The 23,867-nt window shown below is 41.8% G+C and overlaps 3 protein-coding genes across 4 annotated transcripts; 2 read left to right on the forward strand and 1 right to left on the reverse strand.

The window, feature by feature from the left end:
• Window positions 1-97: 97 nt before the first annotated feature.
• shkbp1 (SH3KBP1 binding protein 1) lies at window positions 98-8,533 on the reverse strand. 2 transcript variants are annotated; one of them, XM_044032401.1, is made up of 17 exons: window positions 8,342-8,533; window positions 7,770-7,823; window positions 7,616-7,661; window positions 7,357-7,489; window positions 6,783-6,863; window positions 6,525-6,695; window positions 5,815-5,905; window positions 5,125-5,315; window positions 4,936-5,051; window positions 4,043-4,130; window positions 3,615-3,731; window positions 3,258-3,428; window positions 3,025-3,180; window positions 2,752-2,848; window positions 2,239-2,423; window positions 2,035-2,137; window positions 98-1,939 (listed from the first exon to the last, which is right to left on the reverse strand). In XM_044032401.1, exons 1-17 carry the CDS (start codon window positions 8,398-8,400, stop codon window positions 1,168-1,170), a joined length of 2,631 nt encoding a protein of 876 aa, XP_043888336.1. In that variant the 5' UTR covers window positions 8,401-8,533; the 3' UTR covers window positions 98-1,167. The 2 variants fall into 2 exon arrangements, with proteins under 2 accessions (XP_043888336.1, XP_043888335.1); XM_044032400.1 differs by having other exon boundaries at window positions 3,258-3,443.
• Window positions 8,534-11,064: 2,531 nt separating this feature from the next.
• LOC122773116 (P2Y purinoceptor 14) lies at window positions 11,065-16,557 on the forward strand. The gene is made up of 2 exons (XM_044031515.1): window positions 11,065-11,122; window positions 14,028-16,557. The coding sequence occupies exon 2, from the start codon at window positions 14,030-14,032 to the stop codon at window positions 15,065-15,067; it is 1,038 nt and encodes a 345-aa protein (XP_043887450.1). The 5' UTR covers window positions 11,065-11,122; window positions 14,028-14,029; the 3' UTR covers window positions 15,068-16,557.
• A 2,426-nt stretch (window positions 16,558-18,983) lies between these two features.
• Window positions 18,984-22,813, forward strand: LOC122773167 (P2Y purinoceptor 14-like). Its single transcript, XM_044031611.1, has 4 exons — window positions 18,984-20,042; window positions 20,922-21,022; window positions 21,121-21,371; window positions 21,634-22,813. The coding sequence occupies exons 2-4, from the start codon at window positions 20,936-20,938 to the stop codon at window positions 22,304-22,306; spliced, it is 1,011 nt and encodes a 336-aa protein (XP_043887546.1). The 5' UTR covers window positions 18,984-20,042; window positions 20,922-20,935; the 3' UTR covers window positions 22,307-22,813.
• Window positions 22,814-23,867: the final 1,054 nt, after the last annotated feature.

Genomic DNA, 23,867 nt, shown 5'->3' on the forward strand with positions numbered 1-23,867 from the left:
AAAAGCTGATCAACATTTTTCAACATTTTCTGACATTTTGTGGACCAAACAAGTACTTTGAGAAAATAATACACAGATTATTTGATTATGAAAACAATTGATCTACAGCAGTGTGTTTAATGAATTAATGAATCAAACAAATGATCATCAGATTAATGGGTAATGAAAACAAATCCTGCAATTATGCATCACAACACTACAACTCAGTCATCCCGGGCTTGTTTTTCCCTCATTCATTCATTCATCTAATTTGAATTGAATAACATTTGTGAAAATATCAAATCACAAATGTGGAAAACATTTTCTTTCATGAAAAACCATGAAATCTCAACTTGGAGTTTGAACTTTGTGATTAGAGATTATATGCATTTACTTTTGCATATAAATTAAAACATATTTGACATTTATTTCAAGTATGTGTTTGTCTGGCCTTGTTTTTTCCTGCTTCACTGTTTTATTTTGTTGGAAAACATCACATTTGATCACTTTTTTTCCCAGAATTCCATCAGTATGACTGTGGCAGTGAGGCGTTCAGGTTTGGTTCATGTTCAAAGTAAAAACGTTACAAAAGTTTAGTGAAACAAACATTTTATATAAAAAATGTTATATAGATAAGTCAGGAGCAGCTAGAAAATGTTAGAAAGACTTGTCTGAAGATAAACAACAGTCAACTGACTTTTTATCGACATCACTCAAAATCTGTCATTTAGTTCAGTGTTCAGGCTCCGCCTCCTAAACACAGATGGTGCGCTCACACTGAATGTGAAGAAAACTTTCATACCATGAGACAACAAACAGAGTTAATCCACAGATGCAACTAATTATCTTCGCATTATCTCAAAGCAAGTAGTCGCAAGTTGCATTTACTCAGGTTTTTTCACATGAGAACACAGTGTAAACACATCGTCCAGACAGCACAGTTGTCTGTGCATTTCATTCAGTTACTTCACTGTCAGTGTGTTGTAGATATCTGCCAGGTGTAGATCTGCGGGTTAGCCCTTTACCGTCACACTGACTCCTTATGACACTTATTGATGACGTGAAAACATTGATCAGTGCAGCTTCTCCTTGGAAACTTTTCCAACCTGATGATGAGTGTGAGGTAACCACAGCAACAAAACTTGCTGATAAGAGTTTTGTGAGTTTCTCAGTGTCTGCTCTGAACGGTCAGAAGCTGGTCTCATTCATGTGTGGTTTGGGGCTGGTTGGCGGGCCGGCAGCGACGGGGGCGGGGGCAGGGGCAGGGGCGGTGGCGGTGGTGCTGTCTGGACTCGCAGGGCTCTCTGGTGACGCTGGAGCTTCAGAGGGCGATGGTGTGATGACACGGCGAGGAGAGACGGGGGTCTGAGATCGGGTTGGGCTTACTGCAGCGGGGGCGGGGCTTGTGGGGGAGGAAGGCGCAGCTTTGCGATGGGATGACGAAGATAAAGGAGATAAAGGAGATGGTGACAGTGACGTGGATGATCCAGGGGAATAACGAGCACCTGGCGACACAGAGAAAGTGGTGGGTGTCCTGAGGCCAAATCTGGCTTCTAACTCGCTGCATACAGCTAAGCTTCGCCTGGCGCCCTCTGACCCTCCCAATGCTCCGAACGCGGAGTTGCCAGCTGCCTCGGAGCCCTTGGCAAGCTCCTGGCAGCGCTCCACGAAGCTGCCCCTGCGCACCGACCCCCACTCTCTGTCCCGGTCTGGGTGTCTCTGAGGGCGGGGGCTGGCATTGGAGCTGTGGGTGTAGGTGGAGCCAGGACTGGGGAGGGCCTGCGGTCCAGTTAGCGGTGAAAGTCCGTGGTCTCTGACCGGTTTAGCCAGCGGTAGAGGGGCTGAGGCCTGTCGTGGGAGGCTGCCACACAGCGAAGCCGCCGAACCCAAAGCTCCTCCTCGACCTCCTGTAGCGCGAAGGTGCTCGGGTCGAAAGCCGTCACTGAGCTGAGAGTGAAGACTAGAGGACAGGAAGGGAGAAGTCAACAACAACAACACTGGAAGTCATGTTTGTGTTAACTTTAATAGCCTGAGTATACACGTGTGTGTTTGTACCTGCAGGTGGAGGTTCTCGGTGTACTGTCAGGTGTTCTGGTGAGAGCCAGGTCACACTGGTCCAGCAGCTCCAGCAACTCCTCTTCTGTTGGTCCACCTAGTGCTGTGAAACAACCAATGAGTGCCTGCGTCACTGACTGACTGACTGACAGATGCTAAACAGACAAACAAATGTCAGCTGATGACAAAGGGGAAACATCTGACCTTTGATGTCGACCTTGCCGGCGATCTCCATTGCAGTGGTCAGGTCCCACATCTGGATGCTGCCATTGCTGTGGCCACTGAACAGGTAGCGTCTTGGTCGAGAGCCGATGCGACTCGAGCCTTCGCACTCGTGGACCATGAAGGAAGTGATGGAGGTGCCGTCCACTGAGCGCACCTCACACACCCTGCAGCGGGACAAAGATCTCACATTTCACCTCGGCCTTTATCTCTTATCAGACAGAGAAAAACTTCAGAGATTATTATCTGCAAGATAATAAAATGTCTGAACATAGTTTTGAATTCGATTTTGAATTCGATTTGAATCATATCTGATTCTTTCAGTGTGATTATTTAATATTTTGATTACTTGTGCTTATTTAAATGTGCTCTTGTTTCATGAAAATATAAAGGATAAAACAATAAAGAGATTTAAAGACTAAGAATAAGAAAAACAAAACTCCTATAGAAGCAACATTAGATGCTTCCGTCAAACATGAGACGCGTGTCCCTCACCTCTTTCCGTTGGACGACAGCCTGACGTACAGCTTATCTGTGTCTGGTACGACTCTTTGGATAAAAACCTGTTGGTCGTCTCGCTCCCCATATGGACCTGAAACAAAGACACACGCAGACACACAGTTACCACCAGAACTCTGTAACACATACATACAAATGATGATGTCATCATGACTTACTGTAAATATAAAAAGGGTTTCTATTTATCAAATATTAAGAAAAACTAACAAGGAAACTTTTAGCTGAAACTATGACCTTAGTGTCTGTTACCTATTTCTGTCCCGGCACTGCAGCCTCCATGTCCATCGATGTCGTCCAGGCTGAGGATCTTGAAGGAAGTGAGTGGTGTGGATCCAGGCTGGGTGGAGATCATCCCTCTAAACCGTGTCACTGTCCACGTCCGTACGTGGTTGTTGTCTGCACAAACTACAACAACAGAAATGTGAAAACTCCCAAGAAAACGGTGTGGGCTGGTCAAACACTGGCAGCTCTCAACGTCGTACCTGAAATGAGGTGTTTCTCCGACAGCATGATCTTGGTAACAGGGCTGCGGTGGACAGAGAAGGTCTGGAAGAGCTGAGGCCCCGAGCCGACCGTCTCCGGATGCTGAACGATGACTCGAACTGTCCCAGAGCTTGTCCCGTACGCAATCTCAATCCAGTTCCCACTGTCACCTGATTTCACGGCATCAATAGAGAATAAGAGACACAAACACCCAGTAAATCCACACATTCAGTTTCTCATTTATGAATTAATTCTTCCACTACGAGAATCCCGCCCTGTTCTATAGCCTTATAGTCAAAGCTCCACCCCCAAAACACTGCATGTGTGTGTGCGGCAGCAGTGGTTTGTTGGCGTACTGGTTTTGGGCGTGAGGTAGACGCTGAGTGCAGTGATGGCATCTTCTGTCGGGTCTCTGTACAACTCTGTCACCAGCAGGTCGTTGTCTTTCATTCTTAGAGGAAACTTCTGAACATCTGAATAATTAAAAAATAAAAAAAATAAATAAAAAGAATACATGTATATATACATATACATATATATATATATGTGTGTATGTGTATATATATATATATATATATGTATGTGTATATATATATATATATATATATATATATATATATAACAGAAATTTATCCATCACATATTTTAAACAGATAATTTTAAACAGATAATCTTGATTTTAATCAACGTGGAAATCTTAAAAACCTTAAAGTTATAAACATACAGAGATTGTTGTGTGTGCAGTCTGTATTTGTATTGTCACACACTCTGCACGGTCTCTTACCGATGTAGTAGATGGATCCGTTGTTGCAGCCCAGAATGAGGAAGGAGCCAGCAGTGTCGTAGCTACTGATCGGAACCACGTCCTGGTTCTGGCACAGAGACAAGAGAGTGTCATACAACCAACCAGTCAACACTCAGTTCCTCCTGACTCATGTCAATATTAATTTTAAATTCTACTGAAAGGGAATAACCTGCAACAGATCTTAGATATTTCTCTTATTGTTCAAAATACTCTGGTTGTTGAAGTCCCCATGAGATTAAAATTAAAATGTAAGTGCTTTCATCATGTACAGTATATGTTGCTTAATCTAACACCTTCATGCCCATAAACAACCTAATATATGTAAAACAACTATTCTTCAATATTCTTAATATGTATTTTAGGGACTGTTATTCCCTAAAACATACTACAATGATTTTTCTCATCTTGTACAAGTCTGCGAACTGCTCAGACGGATCAACTTCTTTGTGAGTCTGTGAATGCATTACTGCCTCACTCCAGAAATGTCCTCACTATTATCCCCTTCCTCAGAAACATCACTTTCAGCTTTCTCTTTGGTTAACACTGCAGATATAGGTGATGTCGGAGGCGAGAACTCCTCCACAACAGACACTAAGCTATGTCATAGCGCTCTCAGCTCTAACAGCTACTCAGTGGTACGGGCTACTCTAAATGCCACTCAGTACGGCAACAAGACCCTCCTTAGCAGCTGCTTTTACCCAGAAATATGTAAATATGTGGAATCTACTACTGTTCCGAGAGCCATGTCATGAGGGCTAATCTCCAAAGATGATGAATTGGTCGCTGTAGGTTCCTTAGCACCAGGTGCTAATGGGCAGAACAAATGGCACATGACAAATGGATTAGAATCAGCACTGTGTGTCTCCACCCACCTGCCAGTGTTTGGTGACAGCGTTCCAGACGCCAACCTTCCCAGAGTGGCTGGTGGCAATCAGCTGGTTACCAACGAAGAAGAGCGCCTCCACCGGCACATTGAGGCTGAAGACGCCTGTAGGACAGAGGACGCGTCAAATAAGACACGGACGTCAAAGCTCGTCAACCTGTTACAGTCATATACTCACCGATTTCATTTCCATTGCCGTCCGGACAGATGGACCACAGGATGATCTCCGTCACTGAGGCGACAGCCACCATCTTGTCATTATCTCCCAGAGAGCCACCCATCACCTTAGCATTGAGCGCGACTCGGTCGATCACCCAGTCCAGGCGAGGAGAGGTGAAGACCTGCTGCCACCCGGTGGACTCCTTCACCCTGACAGAGAGAAAAGAGGAGGAGAAAAGACTTTTCACCCCACACTTGTTGTTCCAGTGGAGTTTGAATAGATTTGAGTTGAGTTCTAATTAAGGTTTTCTTTATTTGGATGAATTAATCCTTAAAAAAACATTTTAAGTGGTGGTCAAATTATTCATCTATAAAAACATGTAAGCACACAGTTCTTCAAACCAAAACTGATTCCAGAGCTGCAACAATTAATCAATTACTAAATGAACCTCCAATTACTTTGAAAATGAATTAATCAGTTTGAGATTTTATGTGAATGCAGCTCCTCAAATGTGAACATGTTGTGACTCTTGACAATGACAATATACTTAATATCTTTGGTTTGTTTGAGGGTGTTGTCAATATGGCATAAAACAACATCTCAAATTTATGAGAAGAAACTGCTGGTGAAAATTAATAATTAAATAATTTTTTTCTATCATATTCACACAAGCTCAAGGACAGCTCAATAAACAATAATGCGATTTACCTGTAGCAGACAACAAACTGTGCATACGCCACAGCGATCCAGTTATGATGACCACAGATGATCCGAACCATGCCAGAATCTGAAGACTGACCTGCACACACACACAAACACGCACGCGCACGCACACACACGCACGCGCACACACACACACACACGAAATGGGATCTGAGCACAAGCATCACATGAACGACATCCAGGAAAAGATACGTCAGCTGACGTTCTTTTAGTGAAACAGAGTTAAAAAAGGGAGATATTATATTACTTTTTAATGGCTTGATGGAAAATATGGTGTTAAAATTTAATAAATAAATGTCAAAACAAGTTATAATAAGTATAAACTGATAAGTGATTGTCTTCGTGGCTCTGTTTAGAACCATGCACTGCATTCATGTGACAGCACGTTGAATGCAACACACAAACTATTGAAGCCATCCACAGTGGATGCTATCCTTTCTCTCCAAAGGATTGTGTAAATAATTATCAGCAATTAGATCAACAGTAGATACTAGAGAAAAAATTGATTAAACAAACAAGTGCTGGTAATAACTCATAAAGTCTGTGACTTGTGTGTTCATGGGGTAGTATTTGCTTCCTCCTGGATGTAACAATAACTTTTACAATTTGCTGTAACTAAGAATAAAGTTAAAGGCATTGTCAGGCTCAAAAACAAAAAAAGAAAGAAAGATGGGTGCCCACACTTGAGTGCTCACCTGCAGGCAACCTCTCTTCTGTGGCCATCCTGCCCAGTATCCCAGAATTCCCCAGGTTGGGCGGCATGGTGTTGCTGCGTCTGACTGGCACTCTCTCGGCAGGCACGACCCGGCCTCCCATTAACTGTGACCCGGCCACACTGTGGCGGTTTCTGCGCTTTGCTGGGTAAACTGGGAATAATGCAGATGGTTATAAGAATGTTTAAGTTTGATGCTGACACTCATTCAAGATGACAGGATGAAGTATCGGTCGCATACTTGGAGGAGGCAGATAGCCATTAAACAGCACGTTTCCACAGGAAGATCGATCAAGCTCGTCACACAACTGCAGCTTACGCACTGTTAACAAATAACAACAGAGAGGAGGAGGATCAGTGAAGATGCAGAGTCAGTTTTTACAGTCACAAAAGCTGCATGTCGTGTGAGTCCTGACTGAGACCATAAAATTCACCCACATTTACTTTCATATTTGGTATTTACTAATTATTAATTTGGTATTTACTCACCTGATTCATCAAATTCCAATCACGCAATAGCACATTCACACACCGAGTATATTCATGTGAAAGATTAGGTTTTCTGAAGTATTGACAGACAGCCAATGCCTTAAAGCTGCTTTTCGCAAATGAATTTGGAGCAGGGGAGTAACAAATAAACTTTAGAGTAACTTCACTTAATTAACAAAAACTTTAGACTCCTGTTGGAAAGTTCTGCTAACAATAAAGCAGTGAATATGTTCTATGGTAGACTTACGATGGCTTAAAGACGTTCCTAGCTACAACAATTGTCACATTAAGATGTTGTAATGTGCGGGTGGAGCCTCTTATCTCACCCAGTGGTGTGATGCCATAGAACTCCGCCTCATGCATGAGCATGTGCACGTTGATGGAGCGGGGATGCAGCTCTTTGGTCCGCAGGAAGTTGAGGATGGTAGCGAACAGAGAAGGATCCCTGTCAATGAAGATCTATGGTGGAAGAGGAGGGACAGAAGGAAGAATGCACACCAGTGGAATGATGAAAATAACACTGAGATCTGATCAATGTGGGACTAAATAAACACACACAAACAAACACAGAGCTACTGTACTCACAGCTCCAGTTTCATCCTTCAGAGTCGAGATGCGGCCACTCAGAAGACTGAAGACAAAAACAAAGCACAGACCTGCAGTTGTCAGTCCTTTTACATTGCTCTATTATGTTCAATATTTATGTGTGCAACTTGTATGTTTTGTTAAAAGGACCAACCTGGAGAAGAATGAGTCAGGAACCCATGTCAGAGTCTGCCGGGAGGTGCTGAACCTGAAAACAAACAAACTTGAACATTTACTCTTCTGCTTATGGACTATTAAAGCCTAAATGTGGTTGTTTAAAGGATGGGCATCTGAGCTTATCCAAAGCACGTAGATTTAGTTCCATTATCGGACACAAGTCAAACTCATTACAAATAAATCTCGTTTTTGTCTAATCGTTAGAAAGATGACATTTAAGGTTAATTTGTTTTGTTTTTTTTAAATGTGAATCTCTTGGCTCGAATTACTTTCATATGCACACTTTATGTGATTGAGTGACTGAGCAGTGACGTGAACCGCGGTCTGTTTTAAAAGTAGCGTATATGGAGTTTGTTCGACTTTTTATTATGGACACACCCACGTGTTTAGCACTTTTCTGTTTTTGTACAGTTAATTACTTTAACTTAAACAAAAACACCGGTGACATGATATGATGAGATTTGGACGTGTCCGACAACGGTTAGCCGTGCTGCTGGTGGCTAGCTCCGGGTTTAGCCGACACTCCACCTCTCTCCCGCAGGTTCTCACCTCTTCCCGCCGACGTTTAGATGTATGATGTCCCCGCTCCTCGCGGTGTTAGACATCATGTCACGAGTGTGCGGCTTCAAACCAAAGACGACACTTTTAATTTCAGTCCATTGTTGACATTTTTACCATAAACTCCAGTTTCCGTCCTGGTTTCAAGCTAACTTCCTGTCGAGCAGTAGTAAAGCGGAAGTAAAGCCCGCACTGGATTTGCAGGATCTGGGAGACTACGAAACACAAGCCACGGACCGGAATTACTGACTACACTTTGACTTTTCCTTCTAAAACTCTGCAGTTTGCATACAATGGAAGCTCAAAAATACACTTACTAAGTCCAAAAATAATGACTTACTATCGCACACTAATGACTCACCATTATTACGTAACATACCAATAGGGAACACATCAGTTTCAGTGTTTATGTGAATTCAGCTCCTTAAATGTGAACATGTTCTGGTAATTTCATATTCTTTTAGTGGAAGACAATAAAATAGAGTGATTTTACATTACTTTTTAAAGGCTTGATGGAAAATATGGTGTTAACATTTAATTAATAGATGTGTAATAAGACAAAAGAAGTATAATACGTATAAACAGATAAGTAATGTTATTCATGTGACAGCACATTGAATACAACACACAAGCTTTTGAAGCCTTCCACAGTGGATGTTGTTCTTTCCTTCCAAAGGATATTTGGATTATGTAAATAGTTATCAGCAGTAACAGTTCAACACAAAAGGATGGTGAGTCTGAAATTTGATAAACAAACAAGTGCTGTGATGTGTGTTTGTGTGTTCATGGGTTAGTATTTGCTTCCTCCTGGGCACAAACTTTCACAAATGTGAAATAATGAGAAAGTGTTTCAAAATGAAAGATTTACCAACTGAAATAAAGCAATTACTACCTCAAAATAATTCAATTAGAATGTTTCGATGATATTTGTGTAGCACCAATTCATAACATACTTTACAAGGTATTCTTTATTTTTTGGGCGCACATAATTGTGGTTTTGCTCTTTCCTGTCACTCTGAACCACACTCACACTGACATTTCCCGGTTAAAGCTTTCCATTTGGTGAGCTTTTCGAAAGTGGCACAGCTATTTTATAGCTATTCATTGATGTATGAATGAAAGAAAATATTTACTCCAAATGACATAATACTAAACAATTTACCAACTCAAAATAATGACTTACTATCTCAAAATAATGGTTAAGTAATCAAGATACTAGATTTTTTTGTATGTTTTTGTGATGTGCATTATTATTTCTGACTTAATAAGTCATTATGTTAAGTTTTTCTTCTTCTATTTTGAGCATGACCGTTCATCAGTAAAAACAAATGTTGATAATCAAATGAACAAATGAATTAAACTACACAATATGGTCTGTGTTACATTTGAACATCACATTTTTATGAAAGTGATAAACAACCATTTTATTTTACACAGTGCACACTAATAAGAAGTACATTGTTGTTGTTATTTGTCCTTGTGTTCATGCAGACAAACCTCAGCATGTAAACCTTTAAGATCATCCGTAACCTTCATTCATAAATCCCATTCTCTCTGGTTTTAATGTAAAAGCTTTTACAGCGTTATCTTTAAGTGGAAGTGATAAATAAAACATGACAAACAGCAGCCACACTGTGTCCTGCAGCTGTGCAGATGTTGTTTCAGCACAGAAGAACAGAGATGCTCCACTTCCTCCTCTCGTGTCAGAAATCTTCCTCTTCCTTCAGTGGATTCCACTTCCTGCCATTCTCCTCCACACACACACAAACACACACACACACACACACACACACACACACACACACACACATGCACATGCACACACACACACACACACAGGATTGTGCAGCTATCTTTCTCATCACTCACGTTGAGCCTAAACTAGGGGTCTGCAAACTGCGGCTCTAGAGCCACAGGTTGAGCCAAAATGATGGACACAGCAGTGGACCAACAACTCCAGTGAGCGAAAAAGTCCTGAATTTCTCTGACTTTGGTGACTCATACTTCCTGTTGGAAAGCATCCAACAGTGAGTAAAAGTGCTGAACATATTGTGAAGATAACGCAGACTTAAGTTGACAGAGCTTTCACAGCAGTGACTGTGTCAGATCCTCAAACAACCTGAAAATAACCTGAACTCTCCTTAAATAGAGTCAGAGAGGAAGAAAGTGTGAGAGAGGGGAGGGGCCATGATGCTAAAAATGTAAAGAACAAAGTGAGACCACAAGTCTGAAATACATCCTGTTATCTGGTGAGAGACAAACAGTCTGCGGTGGATGAACAGGTGGATATGCATCCATCCATCCTTTCATCCATCCATCAGTTTCTCTCCCTTTTCCAGTCAGCTCATGGTGACACCGTGTAAGTTTTCCAGCTCTTCCTGAGAGATCCTGTGGTATTCCCAGGACAGATATGGGACATGTCACCACAGCTTGTCTCCATCACATGGTCTTCCTCACAAGAAAAACCCACCTCCTCACTGCAGCTCTACTTCACACATCTCGTCTTCCTGTCTTTCCCTCAGTCACTCATTTTAAAACTGTTCTCAGAACTGTGTTTCCTACAAACTGACATGATCACACAGAGAGACACTGTGGACACGATGGACTATAGCATGTCAGCACAGCATGAGTATGAGAGAGAGAGAGAGAGAGAGAGGGGGGGAGGAAGTGAATCTTTCAGGCTTTAAACTGCCCCTTGACTCCACTCACATCCTATTAGAGGTCCAGAGGACGACTGTATGGAAACAGACTGAACATCTTCTTGTTTATGTGGTGAGTAAACTCTCCTCTTTATGTCACTTTTACTTATCTTAAATGTGTCAGTGAAGGCCAAGTGGTTCATGTTCAACTGTCACAGTGAATTAAAATGTAAAAAGAAGTCAAAAAGAAAAGGGAAACCAGAGAAGTTACTGAGTATTGAACAGTCATATGAAAATTCATTCATTTAGATTGTACTTCTCCAAACATGGTTGAATACAGAACAGTCAATTTCAATAATTTTAAGCACATGCTACAGTATCATTCAATTATTATTATTATTATTATTATTATTATAGAACGACATGAACATTGTGCCAAAATATTTTGAATGTTTTTATGAAGTAAACATTAAGTACGTGATGAAACACTGCGATATTTACAAACACAGGAGGAAACGTTAATAAAATAAATCTATCTGTTAAATTGACACATTAATCTGAAAATAAAATATATCTATACTTTATTTATATTTCTAGCAACTTTTACTCCACTACATTTCCTCTAACTATCTTTGTTACTCGTTACTACCAAACAAAATCAGAAGTAGAAGAGTTGGTGATGTTCTGTATTTGTATAGAGCTGTTCTAGTCTCAATGAGTCGACCATTCTCATGTTTCAACAAGTGTCTTGCTCAAGGACACAGACTAGCTGAGCCAGGAATTGAACCCACAACTTTCTGGGTGAAAAACAACTCACCCTAACACTGAGCCACCATGGCTCAATCCTAACTCCTCACTTTTTCAATACTTTTACTTCTAAAACTTAAGTACATTTTATACCAGAAAATGACTTTTGATACTTAAGTACAATGAATGTCATACACTTTAAGACTTTTATTGAAGTAATATTATAAAAAAATGACTTCAACTGCTGCCAAAGTCATTTTCTGGTAAGATACTTTTACTCAAGTATCTATCAGTCTCAATAAGTATCCTTTGACACTCTAAATTGACCGTAGGTGTGAGTGTGAGAGTGGATGGCTGTTTGTCTCTATGTGTCCCTGTGATGGACTGGCACCCTGTACAGGGTGTACCCCACCTTTAGCCCTATGTCAGCTGGGAATGGCACCAGCAACCCCCATGACCCTCATGTAGAGGATAAAGTGGTAGAAGATGAGTGAGTGAATGAGTGACATGCTGTTCAAGGGACAAAGAAATCATGACAGACATTCAACTAAAGCACTAAACTATCTAGATATACTAGATATATCTACACTGCTATGATTTCATTTTAAAAATGTTAATGCAGCTGTGCGCGCTGTTTACAGATAACCTGAAATTCCTTGTCACTGGTTGTGTTTACTGGTATTTACAAATGCTCCAGAAACTACAGTCACATGACATGGATACTCTGATGTAAAAACAACTTTGTGTTTAGTGTGAGTGCACATTAAGTCTGTCGAGGTTCATACCATCCAAGTTCAGTTTTTAGCTGTATATGTCTGTGTGTGTGTGTGTTACCTCCAACTCTTATCAGGAGCACTAGTCGTCATGGAGACCAACACCTGTTCCTACTGAGGCAGAACCTCACTTTTGAGGAACTGGTTATATTTGGGACTGATATTTGAATCGTGGTTAAGGTTCAGAGTTCACGATTAACTGGTAATTATTACACATTGCACAAAGCCGTGTGTGTGTAATCTGATGATGGTTTATATTATATCATATTATATTTTTATATGTATATATATATATATATATATATATATTATACTCTGGGAAGCAGCTGAAGAATTTCTCTGTTTATAATCACAGTTGTTTTCCTGTTTACTCACAGCTCTTTCATGTGCAGTGTTATCATTTATAATTTTTCATGTATTGCACTCAAATGAGGACAGTTGAGCACTGCACCATGTCGTCTGGTTCAAACAACTGAGGAAACAGTTGACCGGCTCAGGATCAAGACAGGTTTAGGTCAGGGCGGAATGTGGAGTTGGGGGAAAACAAAAACACTGCTCGGTGGTGTCCTCCTCTGTCACTGTAAATGTCCTGTTTGTCTAAGCATGGACGGTGGAGCCTAAGTGTGTGTTGGACAAGGATAAATCAAGCAGAAGGGAAGTATGCGTGTTTGGACAACGGGACAAAAAGGTCAACAGATGTTTTATTTTTGTGCACGTGCCTCACTGTAAACACAAGTCAGGAACAGAAAAGGCTCCTGCAGGGAAGAGACGGGAAATAATGAGCAGAGCACAACTCACAGGGACACAGAGACTGCTTTATGGACGTGTGAGTGGATACTTAAGTTTTGCCACATATGTACAGTATACAAACTCAGCACCAACTCACCATGAGGTCACCTGTCATTACTTCACCCCACGGAATGGCAGTGAGGTATTGTTTTTAGTTGCTCTGTGAGTCTGTGTGTCTGTCTGTCTGTGTTTCCGAACTTGCACTTGCCAATATGACCAGCAGAGGCTGCCAGAGGCTTGTTGCGTGAATGGGGTGAAGTCTGCCATCTCTGACTGCTTTGTTAAACTTGCTTTGACGTCCCCAGGTTTGTATTGTGTTCACTGTCATTCTGTTTTTTGAAACCAGAAGAAACCGTATTTGTATGACTGAGGTGGAGTCACACCATTAGCTCCTGCACTGCACGTTCACCGACACCTGCAACCATCGTCAAAACCGACCAGAGAAAACAGAGCCTGAACTCCCATTAACTTTAATTTGTATTTGTTGTGATAATACATTATGCCTAATTCAATTATTTGATTTCTGTATGTGATCATTATTTTTCAGTTTCCACTGCTTTTTCTTGGTATAAGATGTATTCACACTAATATCAGCCATGCTGGATTTTATAGTTAATGGTTGAATACTTGTGGTTGTGGTACTGAGAGTTTTATTTATATCAAAACAAAAATAATATTTATACGACATGTCATGGATCTATGAACGTGTCATCTGTTTTGTATTTCCAGGGATGGATTTCGTTAACTCCACCCGTCTGACTAGCAACCGATCAGACTTCAGCAGTGTCTTTACCCATCAGGTGCTGCCTCCGCTTTACTTTGTGATCTGTGTTGTGGGCCTGTGCCTGAATGGCATTTCCGCCTGGATCTTCTTCAGAGTGCCCAGTGACTCTGGTCTGGTGGTCTACCTGAAGAACATGGTGGTGGCTGACCTCCTCATGCTTGCCACCTTCCCCTTCAAGCTGGCCACTCAGCTGGGTCTGGGAGGCTGGCGCCTCCATGTGGTCATCTGTCGCTACAGTGCCGTGCTCTTCTACTCCTCAATGTATGTGGGTATCGTCTTCATGGGCCTCATCAGCCTTGAGCGCTATGTCAAGATTTTCCGTCACACCTCCTCGCCCTCCTCATCCTCCTGCAGGTCCAGGTTGGGTGGCGTGTCTGCACTGCACCTCCTGCAGAGTGTTGTGTTTGCTCGGGTGCTGGCGTTCCTCACCTGGAGCCTGCTCCTCCTCTGCGTCCTGCCCAACGTTGTGCTGACCAGCCAACCAGCCAATGAGGAGAACTCCCGCCACTGCATGAAGCTCAAGACACTACTGGGTGTGCAGTGGCACCGGTGGTCTACACTCTTCAATGTGTCCCTGTTCTGGGTGACACTGGTGGTCCTTGCCTTCTGCTACACCTCCATCGCCCACAGGGTTTACCAGTCGTACCGCCGCGTGAGGCGCAACAACAGCGACGTCTGCCGTAAATCCAACCGCAGCATCTTCAGCATCCTGGTGGTGTTCTTTGTCTGCTTTGTGCCGTACCATGTCTGCCGAGTGCCATACACCCTAAGCCAGATGCCAGGATCGGGCTTCACTTGGTACACTCGCTTCCTGCTGTTTCAGCTGAAGGAGGGGACACTCTTCCTGTCTGCCCTCAACGTCTGCCTTGACCCCATAATCTATGTCCTGATGTGTCGTACGTTCAGGGAGTCACTGCTGAAGAAACTGCCGGGGGGAGAGAGGAGGCCATCCCTGACCACTGGCCACAGTCTGAGCAACATTTAGGAGAGAGGAGACAAGAAACAAGAGAGGAGGAAGTCCTTGACCACCACCTAGGGTCTCAGCAACTTTAGGAGAGAAGAGACAAGGAAATTCAAGTTTGTTTTTAACCACAGTCATTGCTTATGTCTTCGTCCTTTTACGACGTGTAGACATTCAGACTTTGGGCTGACAGTGTTTTCTTACTGTGAAGAGGAGAAGTCAGCAGTGAACGTTTCAAAAGTGGTACAGGAAGTTGTCAGGAAGTTAATTTCATCGTTTATCTGACTCACATTTACCAAAAATAAAAAAGAACACCATCAAGTACCATATCTGCATCGTTCACAAGAAATGTGGAAAATGTATACACATAGAATGTTTAATTATGTTTATAATGTTTAGAAGTTTACTGTGCAAGGGGGTGTGGCGGTGTTATTTATTGGAACAATGAAAATAGGAGGAAAATAAAAGTTGAAAGGGAGGCTGATGCCACAGTCTGACCTTTGCTGATGTGGAAGTGAAAGTGGACAGTGATGACTGCGCATCAAACCTGTGGTGTCCACTTCTTCTCCTGCCTCATGCCGCTGTAGTGGCCATTTTCTGCAGCCAGCTGGTTTGGTTTTGTGGCTGAGAGAGATCACATGATTTGCTTTTGTCTCCACTGCTTCAGGCTTAAATGACGCACTGAACAATTTGACTGTTGTTCATTTTATTTTATCTCAGGCAAGATTTTGCAGAACAATCAACCTTGATTTTTACCTGGAATAGAGACCTCACATGAAAATGAACAAGTTTAGTGCAGTAAATGTCATTGGAACATACAGAGGCAAAACAAGAGGACCCTCCTGAGGTTTTTCTTTCAAACAAACCACCAACAGAACCACACATTTATCATGACATCATGACATAATGGCTGCTCCCTCCTGGCAAAAAAAGAAAGCAAATGGCACATCTAGTAGAATGTCAAGTTTGATTGTTGGGCTAAATCTCATGTAAAAATAAAAATGAACTTACCACAGTCCTATTGTTTGGTGCTTCATCTCCACACAGGTGCAGTGTGTAGAATTTAAGGGGACTGTATGAAAAAACCCCATACAATATCTGTTGTGTTTTCATCTGAGAATGAGCTCTTTTTTTCATATCCCATTAACCCAAGCATTCTGTTATTTTCTGTTATTAATTTCTTCTGTCTTTTTGTTTATTTAGTATTTCCCCTACAGTGAAAAGCAGACTTGGATACCTTACAATTGTTAATATAACTATTGTTATCATTAGTGATATTAGTATTATTATTGTTATTACTACTACTATTACACTGAAGTTGGCTCTTGTCCAGTGGCCCAGGATGGACAAATCAAACACTGGCCCAGTGGGGGACTTGTCATCAGTTATATATATATTTTTTTTTTTGACAAAATCAGGGAAGAAGTTTGTGTTTTTTAGCTGTTGAAGTTGTACAGTAGAGTTCATGCAAAGAAAAAAAATGTTTTGTTTCTATTTTAAATAAACTTAATTGAACCTCAGATTCCTCCTCCGATTGAAGAGGATTAATGTGGATTCCGTCCTGGCCTGATCAGCTCTTTACTCTGGGAGGGATCCTGGACGGGGGCCTGGGAGTACAATTTTTGGTCCACATGTGTTTTGTGGATTTGGAGAAGGCGTATGGCCGGGTTGTTAGAGATGTTCTGTGGGAGGTGCTCTGGGAGAACTGGGTGAGGGGGTCACTTCTTAGGATCATCCAATCTCTGTACACACAAAGCAAGAGTTGTGTCAGGACAGTCGTCAGTAAGTCTGATTTGTTTTTCTGGTGAGTGTTGGCCTTCGCCAGGGCAGTCCCTTGTCCCAATCCTGTTTGTGACATTCATGAACACAGCCATGGTGAGGAGGGGTTGCAATACAATCTCGAGGGGGAGCAAGATTGTGTTCGCTCTGCCGCAGCATTGCGACTAAAATGGAACACAGCCAAAAGGCATCTAATGGTTGATCTTCATTCCTACCCTCACCTATGGTCATGAGCGATGGGTTGTGACTGAAAGAACAAGAACAAGACCGTGGGTAGAAGCAGATGAAATGGGATTTCTCACATGGGTTTAGAGTGAGAAACTCAGCCATCCGGGACTCGGAGTAAAGCTGCAGTTGAGGTGGTTTGGGCACCTGGTAAAGACACCACCGGGGCGGAGGTGTTCCTAGCATCTCAAACTGGGAGCTAGACCATCATCTAACCAGGTGGATGAGGTGAAAGGGAAGTCTGGAGCTCTCTGCTAGAGCTGTTACACCCACGACCCAATATCAGATAAGTAGATAAACCTAATCCAGATACTGTAGATACAGAATTTGCTCATTTATTGGATATCCTACATTGCCTAGTGGTGGTCACAATGTGCAAGTATACCCCTGTTTAAATACACTTGCACATTGTTGCCACTGGATGGCAGTGGACACACAAATCTACTAACAAGTTATATGATGAACTTTAAAATGGGCCGTGTATATCAGTTATTCTCAGTCCATCGCAGGGCCACACACACATAGAGACACACACTCACACCTATGGCCAATTTAGGGTGTCCAATTTACCTAATCCCCACATTGCATGTCTTTGGACTGTGGGAGGAAGCCGGAGAACCCGGAGGCCCTTGTTCAAATCGGGGCTCGCACCCGGGTCTTCTTGCTGCAAGGCAAGAGTGCTAACCACTACATGTGGCCCGCAAGTAAAGACGTTTTGAGACTCGTTTGAGGAAGCCTTCTGGGTAACACACTACTGTGGTTTTTGTATGAAAGATAAAGCTACATCTAATTTGGGACACAGAGAAAACAAAGCTGCCCACAGTTCCAGTGATGTTATTCACATGAAAACTTGTGTTTGGTTTTGACTTGCAAAACCACTTCACAGTTATCATAACCACGTCACTGGTGTCATTGCTCAGCAGGAGGAAGTCAAAATGTTTTTTTCCCATCACAGATTCAGACTGACAGACATGCAGAAAGGTAAGTGTCACAGTCGATAATTATTTAAAGTATAACGGCGAATAATTCAAGGAAAAAAATCTAATTATTTTCTGAAAGATATTGATTTTTGGTGTCATATTTTTAAAGTAATTTAAAACATGATTGAGAATTATGACATCAAAATATTAACAAATCTAATGCAGGAATGACAACTTAAAGATGTCTCTAGTATATTATTGCATGTTTTAAACTGACATAGGAGTGATATGGTGGTATTGTTTGTGTTTGTTTACTCATCTGAATCAAACATCTGTATATTTGCTGTGTTCAACAACATAACAGTGTAAAAATACAGTTAAAGCGTCAGGAGTAACAGTAGATTTTACGGTGCTAATCTCTGTCACAAGTTTTCAGGTCGTTTTAAATGATTAATATTTATAAGAAGAGGTAACTATAACCAGTCGACTTCTTTTGTACATTATTTGATCGTTGATCCAAAGTTGGGAACTAGAGGACACTTCAGGCTTTATGTTGAGAAACCCAGAGCCCGACATGAAATGACGCAAACGCAGGAACGTGACAAAGAGTATTTGTAAGTTGTTTAGTTTGGTTTTGACAGTTTTTAGTTTGGTTTTGTTGTTTTTGAAATACCCAGATAGACACACACATATTGGTAGACACATACCTCCAGTGGGATTTGAACTCACAATGTTTTGAGTAGTGATGCAACGTCCTTGTCCAGTCCACTGGACTATCTTCAGCGCTGGTGATACTCCCAACAGGGACAGAGGATCACATGAAATACGTTCATTGATAAAGGATCAAAAAGTTTGTCCTCGTAATTATTAAACTATCACATGTTGGAGCGATTTTGGACGACATACTAAACCATGACATTTTTGTAAGCATCTGACTCCAGATCGGGAGGTTGTGTGTTCAAAATGGCTTCAGTTGTTCATATTGCAAGCAAGTGCAGAAGCACACACACACACAGACATTGTTACCAAAAACAATACTTCTTTCCCACTCTGTGGGGTGTAGTAATAAAAAATTTAAATAAGAAGCTCAACAAGGCTCTACAAAAATCATACACTGACCATCAAAGGAAAATCCTTTCTGAAGAATCAGAATAAGAGGCTCTGAAGACAATTTTCAGTGGCTGTATCTGCACTAATCTAAACATGAGAAGAAGTTACAGGAATCACAGGCTTCATCTGCTCTGTGAGGCCTTGGGAGAAGTCAGAGGCTGATCCACTGAGGACTAACTGTGTGACAAATAAAATGAAGTAGCTCCATAGAGCGCTGCAGGCTGACACACAGTTGATGGACTTTCTACAATCTACAAATCATAATCTGCGTGTGGGGTTGCAGAGATCAGAGGCCGACGCATACAGGAAGCACTGTCCTATATATAAAATCGAGCAGGAAAACTGACAAACACAAACGACGATCTATGATTAAGATATCAAAAGCTGCATACTTGTCTACATAAATTAGAGGCGGACTTTGAATTACCTAGGAGGCCAACAGTTCCTGATGTTCATGATGGAGGTTCAATCTAGCTAAACAGCTAAAAAAAAAACATTCATTATTTTTGCTCCAGAAATGGAGAAGACCTTCATTTCCTGTTTGTAACTCAGACTGCTGATGACGATTGTAAACATTTGATAAGTTAGTCTTGCTGGAACATGCACAGTAGACTCACATGTGAACTAAAGATGGTTAAAGGAGAGCATTGTCAGCCATCTGTAGTCTGTATCTTCACCACAGAGATGAGGTATGTTGATGCATGGATCCACAACAATGTCAGCACTGATAAAAAATGCTTTATCTGGCATAGCTGTGGCTGCATTGTGACCTGAATTTTGAAAGGGAATCTCCCTGTGTGTCCTGAAGTATTGATTGTATTGACTGGGAAATGTCTTTTCACTTACTTCTTGGTGCACATTTTGCTCTTCTTCTTCTTCTTCTTCTGGTGGGGGTGTAATTAGCAGGTGGCAAACAACCCACTACTGGACTGGAGTGTGGACAGAAGATTTGGCAGGCAAAAAAAGTGCGTATATATAATCATTTTCTTGTTATTAAACCAGTCATTCTTCTGACCAATCTAAAGTTTCAACCACATCTTCTATATTAAGTATGATATACACTGGGGTGTGTATATATATATATGTATATATATATACACGTATGTGGTAGCCGTTTTGGTTCAGGGTGCCTCAGGGTGGCTTTGTGACCTCTTCCTGTCAGAGTTTCTCACAGTTTCTGAGTGTGTTTTGATGGTGAAGGAAACTGTACTCACTGACACCTTGACTTTCTTCGCAATTACTCTGTAGGAAAGCCCTACATTTTTAAGTGTTATGATGGTCTGTCTCTCTTCCATTGTTAATTGCCATTTTTATGGTAACACATTACTTTCTGCAGTACAATACTGTTCAAATGATGCTCACAAGGGTATGGTACCACAGTGTGTTCCAACACTACTTTTATGCAGACAGAGGTGGTTGTAAATAATTAAAAAAAGTTGGAACACCTGTAGGAATTGGTAGCACCAACTTTCAAGGCTTGATCAACCTCCATTGCTGCAGAACAGCTCTAAGTTGTTAACCCATTTCTTGTTCCCTGAAAAAGGCCATTCTGAAATGTATATTATTTTTCAGTTTTGGGTAACCTTACCTTTTTTTTTAACCTAGCAGTTCACAAGGGGTGCCCACTTACCTTTATACCGTTTCAAGCTATTCAGTGGAATTGAATGGCTTGAATTTCATTAAAAAAATGGAAAGATTGGGGTATTCTAAAACTTTTGACCAGTAGTGTATATTCAGCAGTTTATTCACCATGCGTACTCAAAAGTGTGAGAAAAGTTGAACAGCAACAAAAGTTGTTTTTTTACATTGCTAGAGGGGTTGGACTTATCTTTTCCCTCAACCAGTCCTCAGGTTCAAGATGAACATCAGCAACTCCACACACTGCGACAAGGTCAATACTGTGGCCCACATCCTCTCCATCGTTTTCTACTCTCTGCTGTTTCTGGTGAATCTCACAGATGAACAAACTCCTCTCTGTCCCTCTGTCTCAGCACAGTTGACTCTATCCTTCCTTGTGTCACCCTGTCTTTGTTTTCTGTGCAGGTGGGTTTGCTCCTAAATGGCATCATACTTAACTTTTACTTCTGCAGAGCCCGGCAGCAGAAAACCAGCAGTGTGACTGTATACCTGAAGAACCTGGCAGCTGCTGACTTCCTGATCAGTCTCTGTCTTCCCCTACGTATCTTGAACCATGCCAGCAACTCCAACTGGGTCTACTGCAACTTTGGTTCTCCGGTGTTTTACCTCAACATGTATGCCAGCATCCTGTTCATGGGCTACATTGCGGCTAACAGGTCAGTTAGACCACTGAGGGCGGGGTCACAGCAGCCTGGTCATGGCACATTCTGCTAACTTATTTCAATTGTAATGTCCTGTGTCGTATGTGTAAACAGAACGCAACCACAAGTGAAATAGAGACAGTTGATATATGCCCTGTCATGGTCTTGGTGTCTGTACAAGTCCGGTCTGGCTAATGTTGTCTTGACTACAACACTATGTGTTGAGTGGACAGTTTTTCATATGAATCACATGTTGACACTTTCCTCTTGTCCCCAGATATCTAAAGATCGTCAATCCTCGGGGGACTCTTGTCTTTCGGACCGTACGAGCTGCTCACGTTACCTCCACAGTAACCTGGGTTATCCTCATTACCATGATGAGTGCCTACACCCTGTTGTCATTGCTCACCCAGGAAGTCCCATCTGTCCCCTTCGGAATGAGCTGCGATGTCCTGCAGAGCAAACAACTCAAGCTTTTCTACAAAATCATCCATATCATCTGCGCCACTATCTTCCTGCTCATCCTCCTCTCCCTAGTCTTCTTCTACTATAGCACCTGCCGCATGCTGTCACTGGCACAGCAGAGACAGCCAGCCTCCTCCAGCTCCAAGAAACTCACCAAGTCACGCAGGAACATGCTGGTACTGGTCAGCGTATTCTGCGTCTGCTTCATCCCTTACCACCTGGTCCGTCTCCCGTACGCCTTCCTGAGCAAGCAGTTCATGTGCAGCCAGTTGTTCTTCTACCTGAAGGAGCTGACCATCATGGTGTCTGTTCTCAACATCTGCTTGGACCCACTCATCTACTTCATGTTCTGCAAGGCCTTCAGGACACAGCTGAGGGCGAGTAAGAGTTCGTTCAGGACTACACAGGACATGACACAGGTGGAGAGGAGGTGCAGTGCAGGGTGGATGACTGTCAGAATGAAGACCGACACTTGTGACCTGTGACTTGTGCTCTACAGTAAACAAATTCAGAGGGTAAGGGTTAGTGATCAATTTTTTGGTTTGATTTCTTTTTTATAATTTTTGTTGTTTCTGAGTAATTTTTTCCTGAATTATCGCGAACTCTCACAAGAACCTCCAACCTGAAAGTGACTGAATGTCACTTCTTGTCCACGTAGCCAGCCTGAATGCATTTCAAATGCATCATCTTGAATCTGTGGAGTATGCCATATCTGTCCAACTGATCATGGAGAAACATTGCTATGTCTAACAGATTTGAATGAGCTTTCTTTCTGAACAACTGCAAAGTTCTCAGGTGCCTGCGTAAAGTCGACAAACTAATGGTAATACCATCTATGTGACTTAAGGACAGGACTATCTCCCAGTGTCTTAAACCCAGGTCAAATTAAAACTTGATTAAACTAAACAAGCCTTCCATGCTGTTATAAATCGAAAGTTTATTGCGTTTATTGTTTCAAATGCGCTCTAAACTAGCACAAAAAACTGAAAAAAAATTACTCCGAAAAACAGACCAAAAAATAAATGACTCTGAAAAACAGACCAAAAAATAAATCAGGTTCTCTTTGCTGCTGTGCAGACTTGTTTTCTGTGTGCTTCTGTGTGCTTCCTGTTTCACGAACAGCACAGCTGAGGACAGTTTATTAATAGAAGTACAACAATTTGAACAGTTTAAAATGTATAGTATATATGTATGAATTAGTGTATGAACACAGCACAGATCTGTGCCACAGGTGCACTCTTGGTAAGTTGCTGTGGGAATAAAACACAACTCCTTATATGTGTGTTTTTATAGATCACATCTTCAGGATTTACAAAATGTGTTTTCTGTTGTATTATGTGTTGTGTCAAAGTTATGATTAATTCTATATCGCATGTTTTGTTTGCTATTTTTTACTCAGGCGTGTTTATATTGTAGGTGAAAATGGAAATAATTGTACATTACATTACATTACATGTCATTTAGCAGACGCTTTTATCCACAGCGACTTACAAAAGTGCATTTAAACATTTGGGTACAAATAAGAGCTAGAAGTAAGTAAGAGCTTCAAGTAGATCAAACTATGAAGTGCTAGTCATAAGGGCGATGTACAAGTTTTTTTTGTGTGTGTGTTGTCGTCTTAGTCGAGGTAGAGTCGGAAGAAATGTGTTTTTAGTCGGCGGCGGAAGATGTGGAGGCTTTCAGCTGTCCGGATGTCGATGGGGAGATCGTTCCACCATTTGGGAGCGAGGACAGTGAACAGTCTCGAGTTCTGTGAGTGCCTCTGCGATCCTCTCAGTGAGGGGGCAGCGAGCCGGTTTGCCGATTGTATCGGTTGTGCTGAAAAAAAAAGGATCTAAGACACTCCATATTGCAGATTCTTCTGTTTTAACATATAAAAAAGCAACAGCCTAATTGTTCTGTGTTCTAAGGGTTAATTCTCAGCAAAACATGGACACATGTTGATCACATGTACACATGTAACACCTGCAGCCACTGTACAGTCAAGTCACCATGATTATTGTAAGACTGCACAGTGAGTATGGTCAGCTTGAAATAGCATCATCA

The sequence above is a fragment of the Solea senegalensis genome, linkage group LG8, assembly GCF_019176455.1.
Source record: "Solea senegalensis isolate Sse05_10M linkage group LG8, IFAPA_SoseM_1, whole genome shotgun sequence".
Lineage (NCBI taxonomy): Eukaryota > Metazoa > Chordata > Actinopteri > Pleuronectiformes > Soleidae > Solea > Solea senegalensis.

What these genes read in the sequence shown, in the direction of transcription:
- LOC122773167 (XM_044031611.1), top strand. Translation starts at nt 20,936, where the DNA reads ATGAACATCAGCAACTCCACACACTGCGACAAGGTCAATACTGTGGCC. An exon ending in TCTACTCTCTGCTGTTTCTG is followed by an intron (nt 21,023 to 21,120) that starts GTGAATCTCACA and finishes TTTTCTGTGCAG; the next exon opens with GTGGGTTTGCTCCTAAATGG. An exon ending in GGCTACATTGCGGCTAACAG is followed by an intron (nt 21,372 to 21,633) that starts GTCAGTTAGACC and finishes TCTTGTCCCCAG; the next exon opens with ATATCTAAAGATCGTCAATC.
- shkbp1 (XM_044032400.1), bottom strand. Translation starts at nt 8,400, where the DNA reads ATGATGTCTAACACCGCGAGGAGCGGGGACATCATACATCTAAACGTC. An exon ending in CGGCAATGGAAATGAAATCG is followed by an intron (nt 5,052 to 5,124) that starts GTGAGTATATGA and finishes TCTGTCCTACAG; the next exon opens with GCGTCTTCAGCCTCAATGTG. An exon ending in CGGATCCATCTACTACATCG is followed by an intron (nt 3,732 to 4,042) that starts GTAAGAGACCGT and finishes TTAATTATTCAG; the next exon opens with ATGTTCAGAAGTTTCCTCTA.
- LOC122773116 (XM_044031515.1), top strand. Translation starts at nt 14,030, where the DNA reads ATGGATTTCGTTAACTCCACCCGTCTGACTAGCAACCGATCAGACTTC.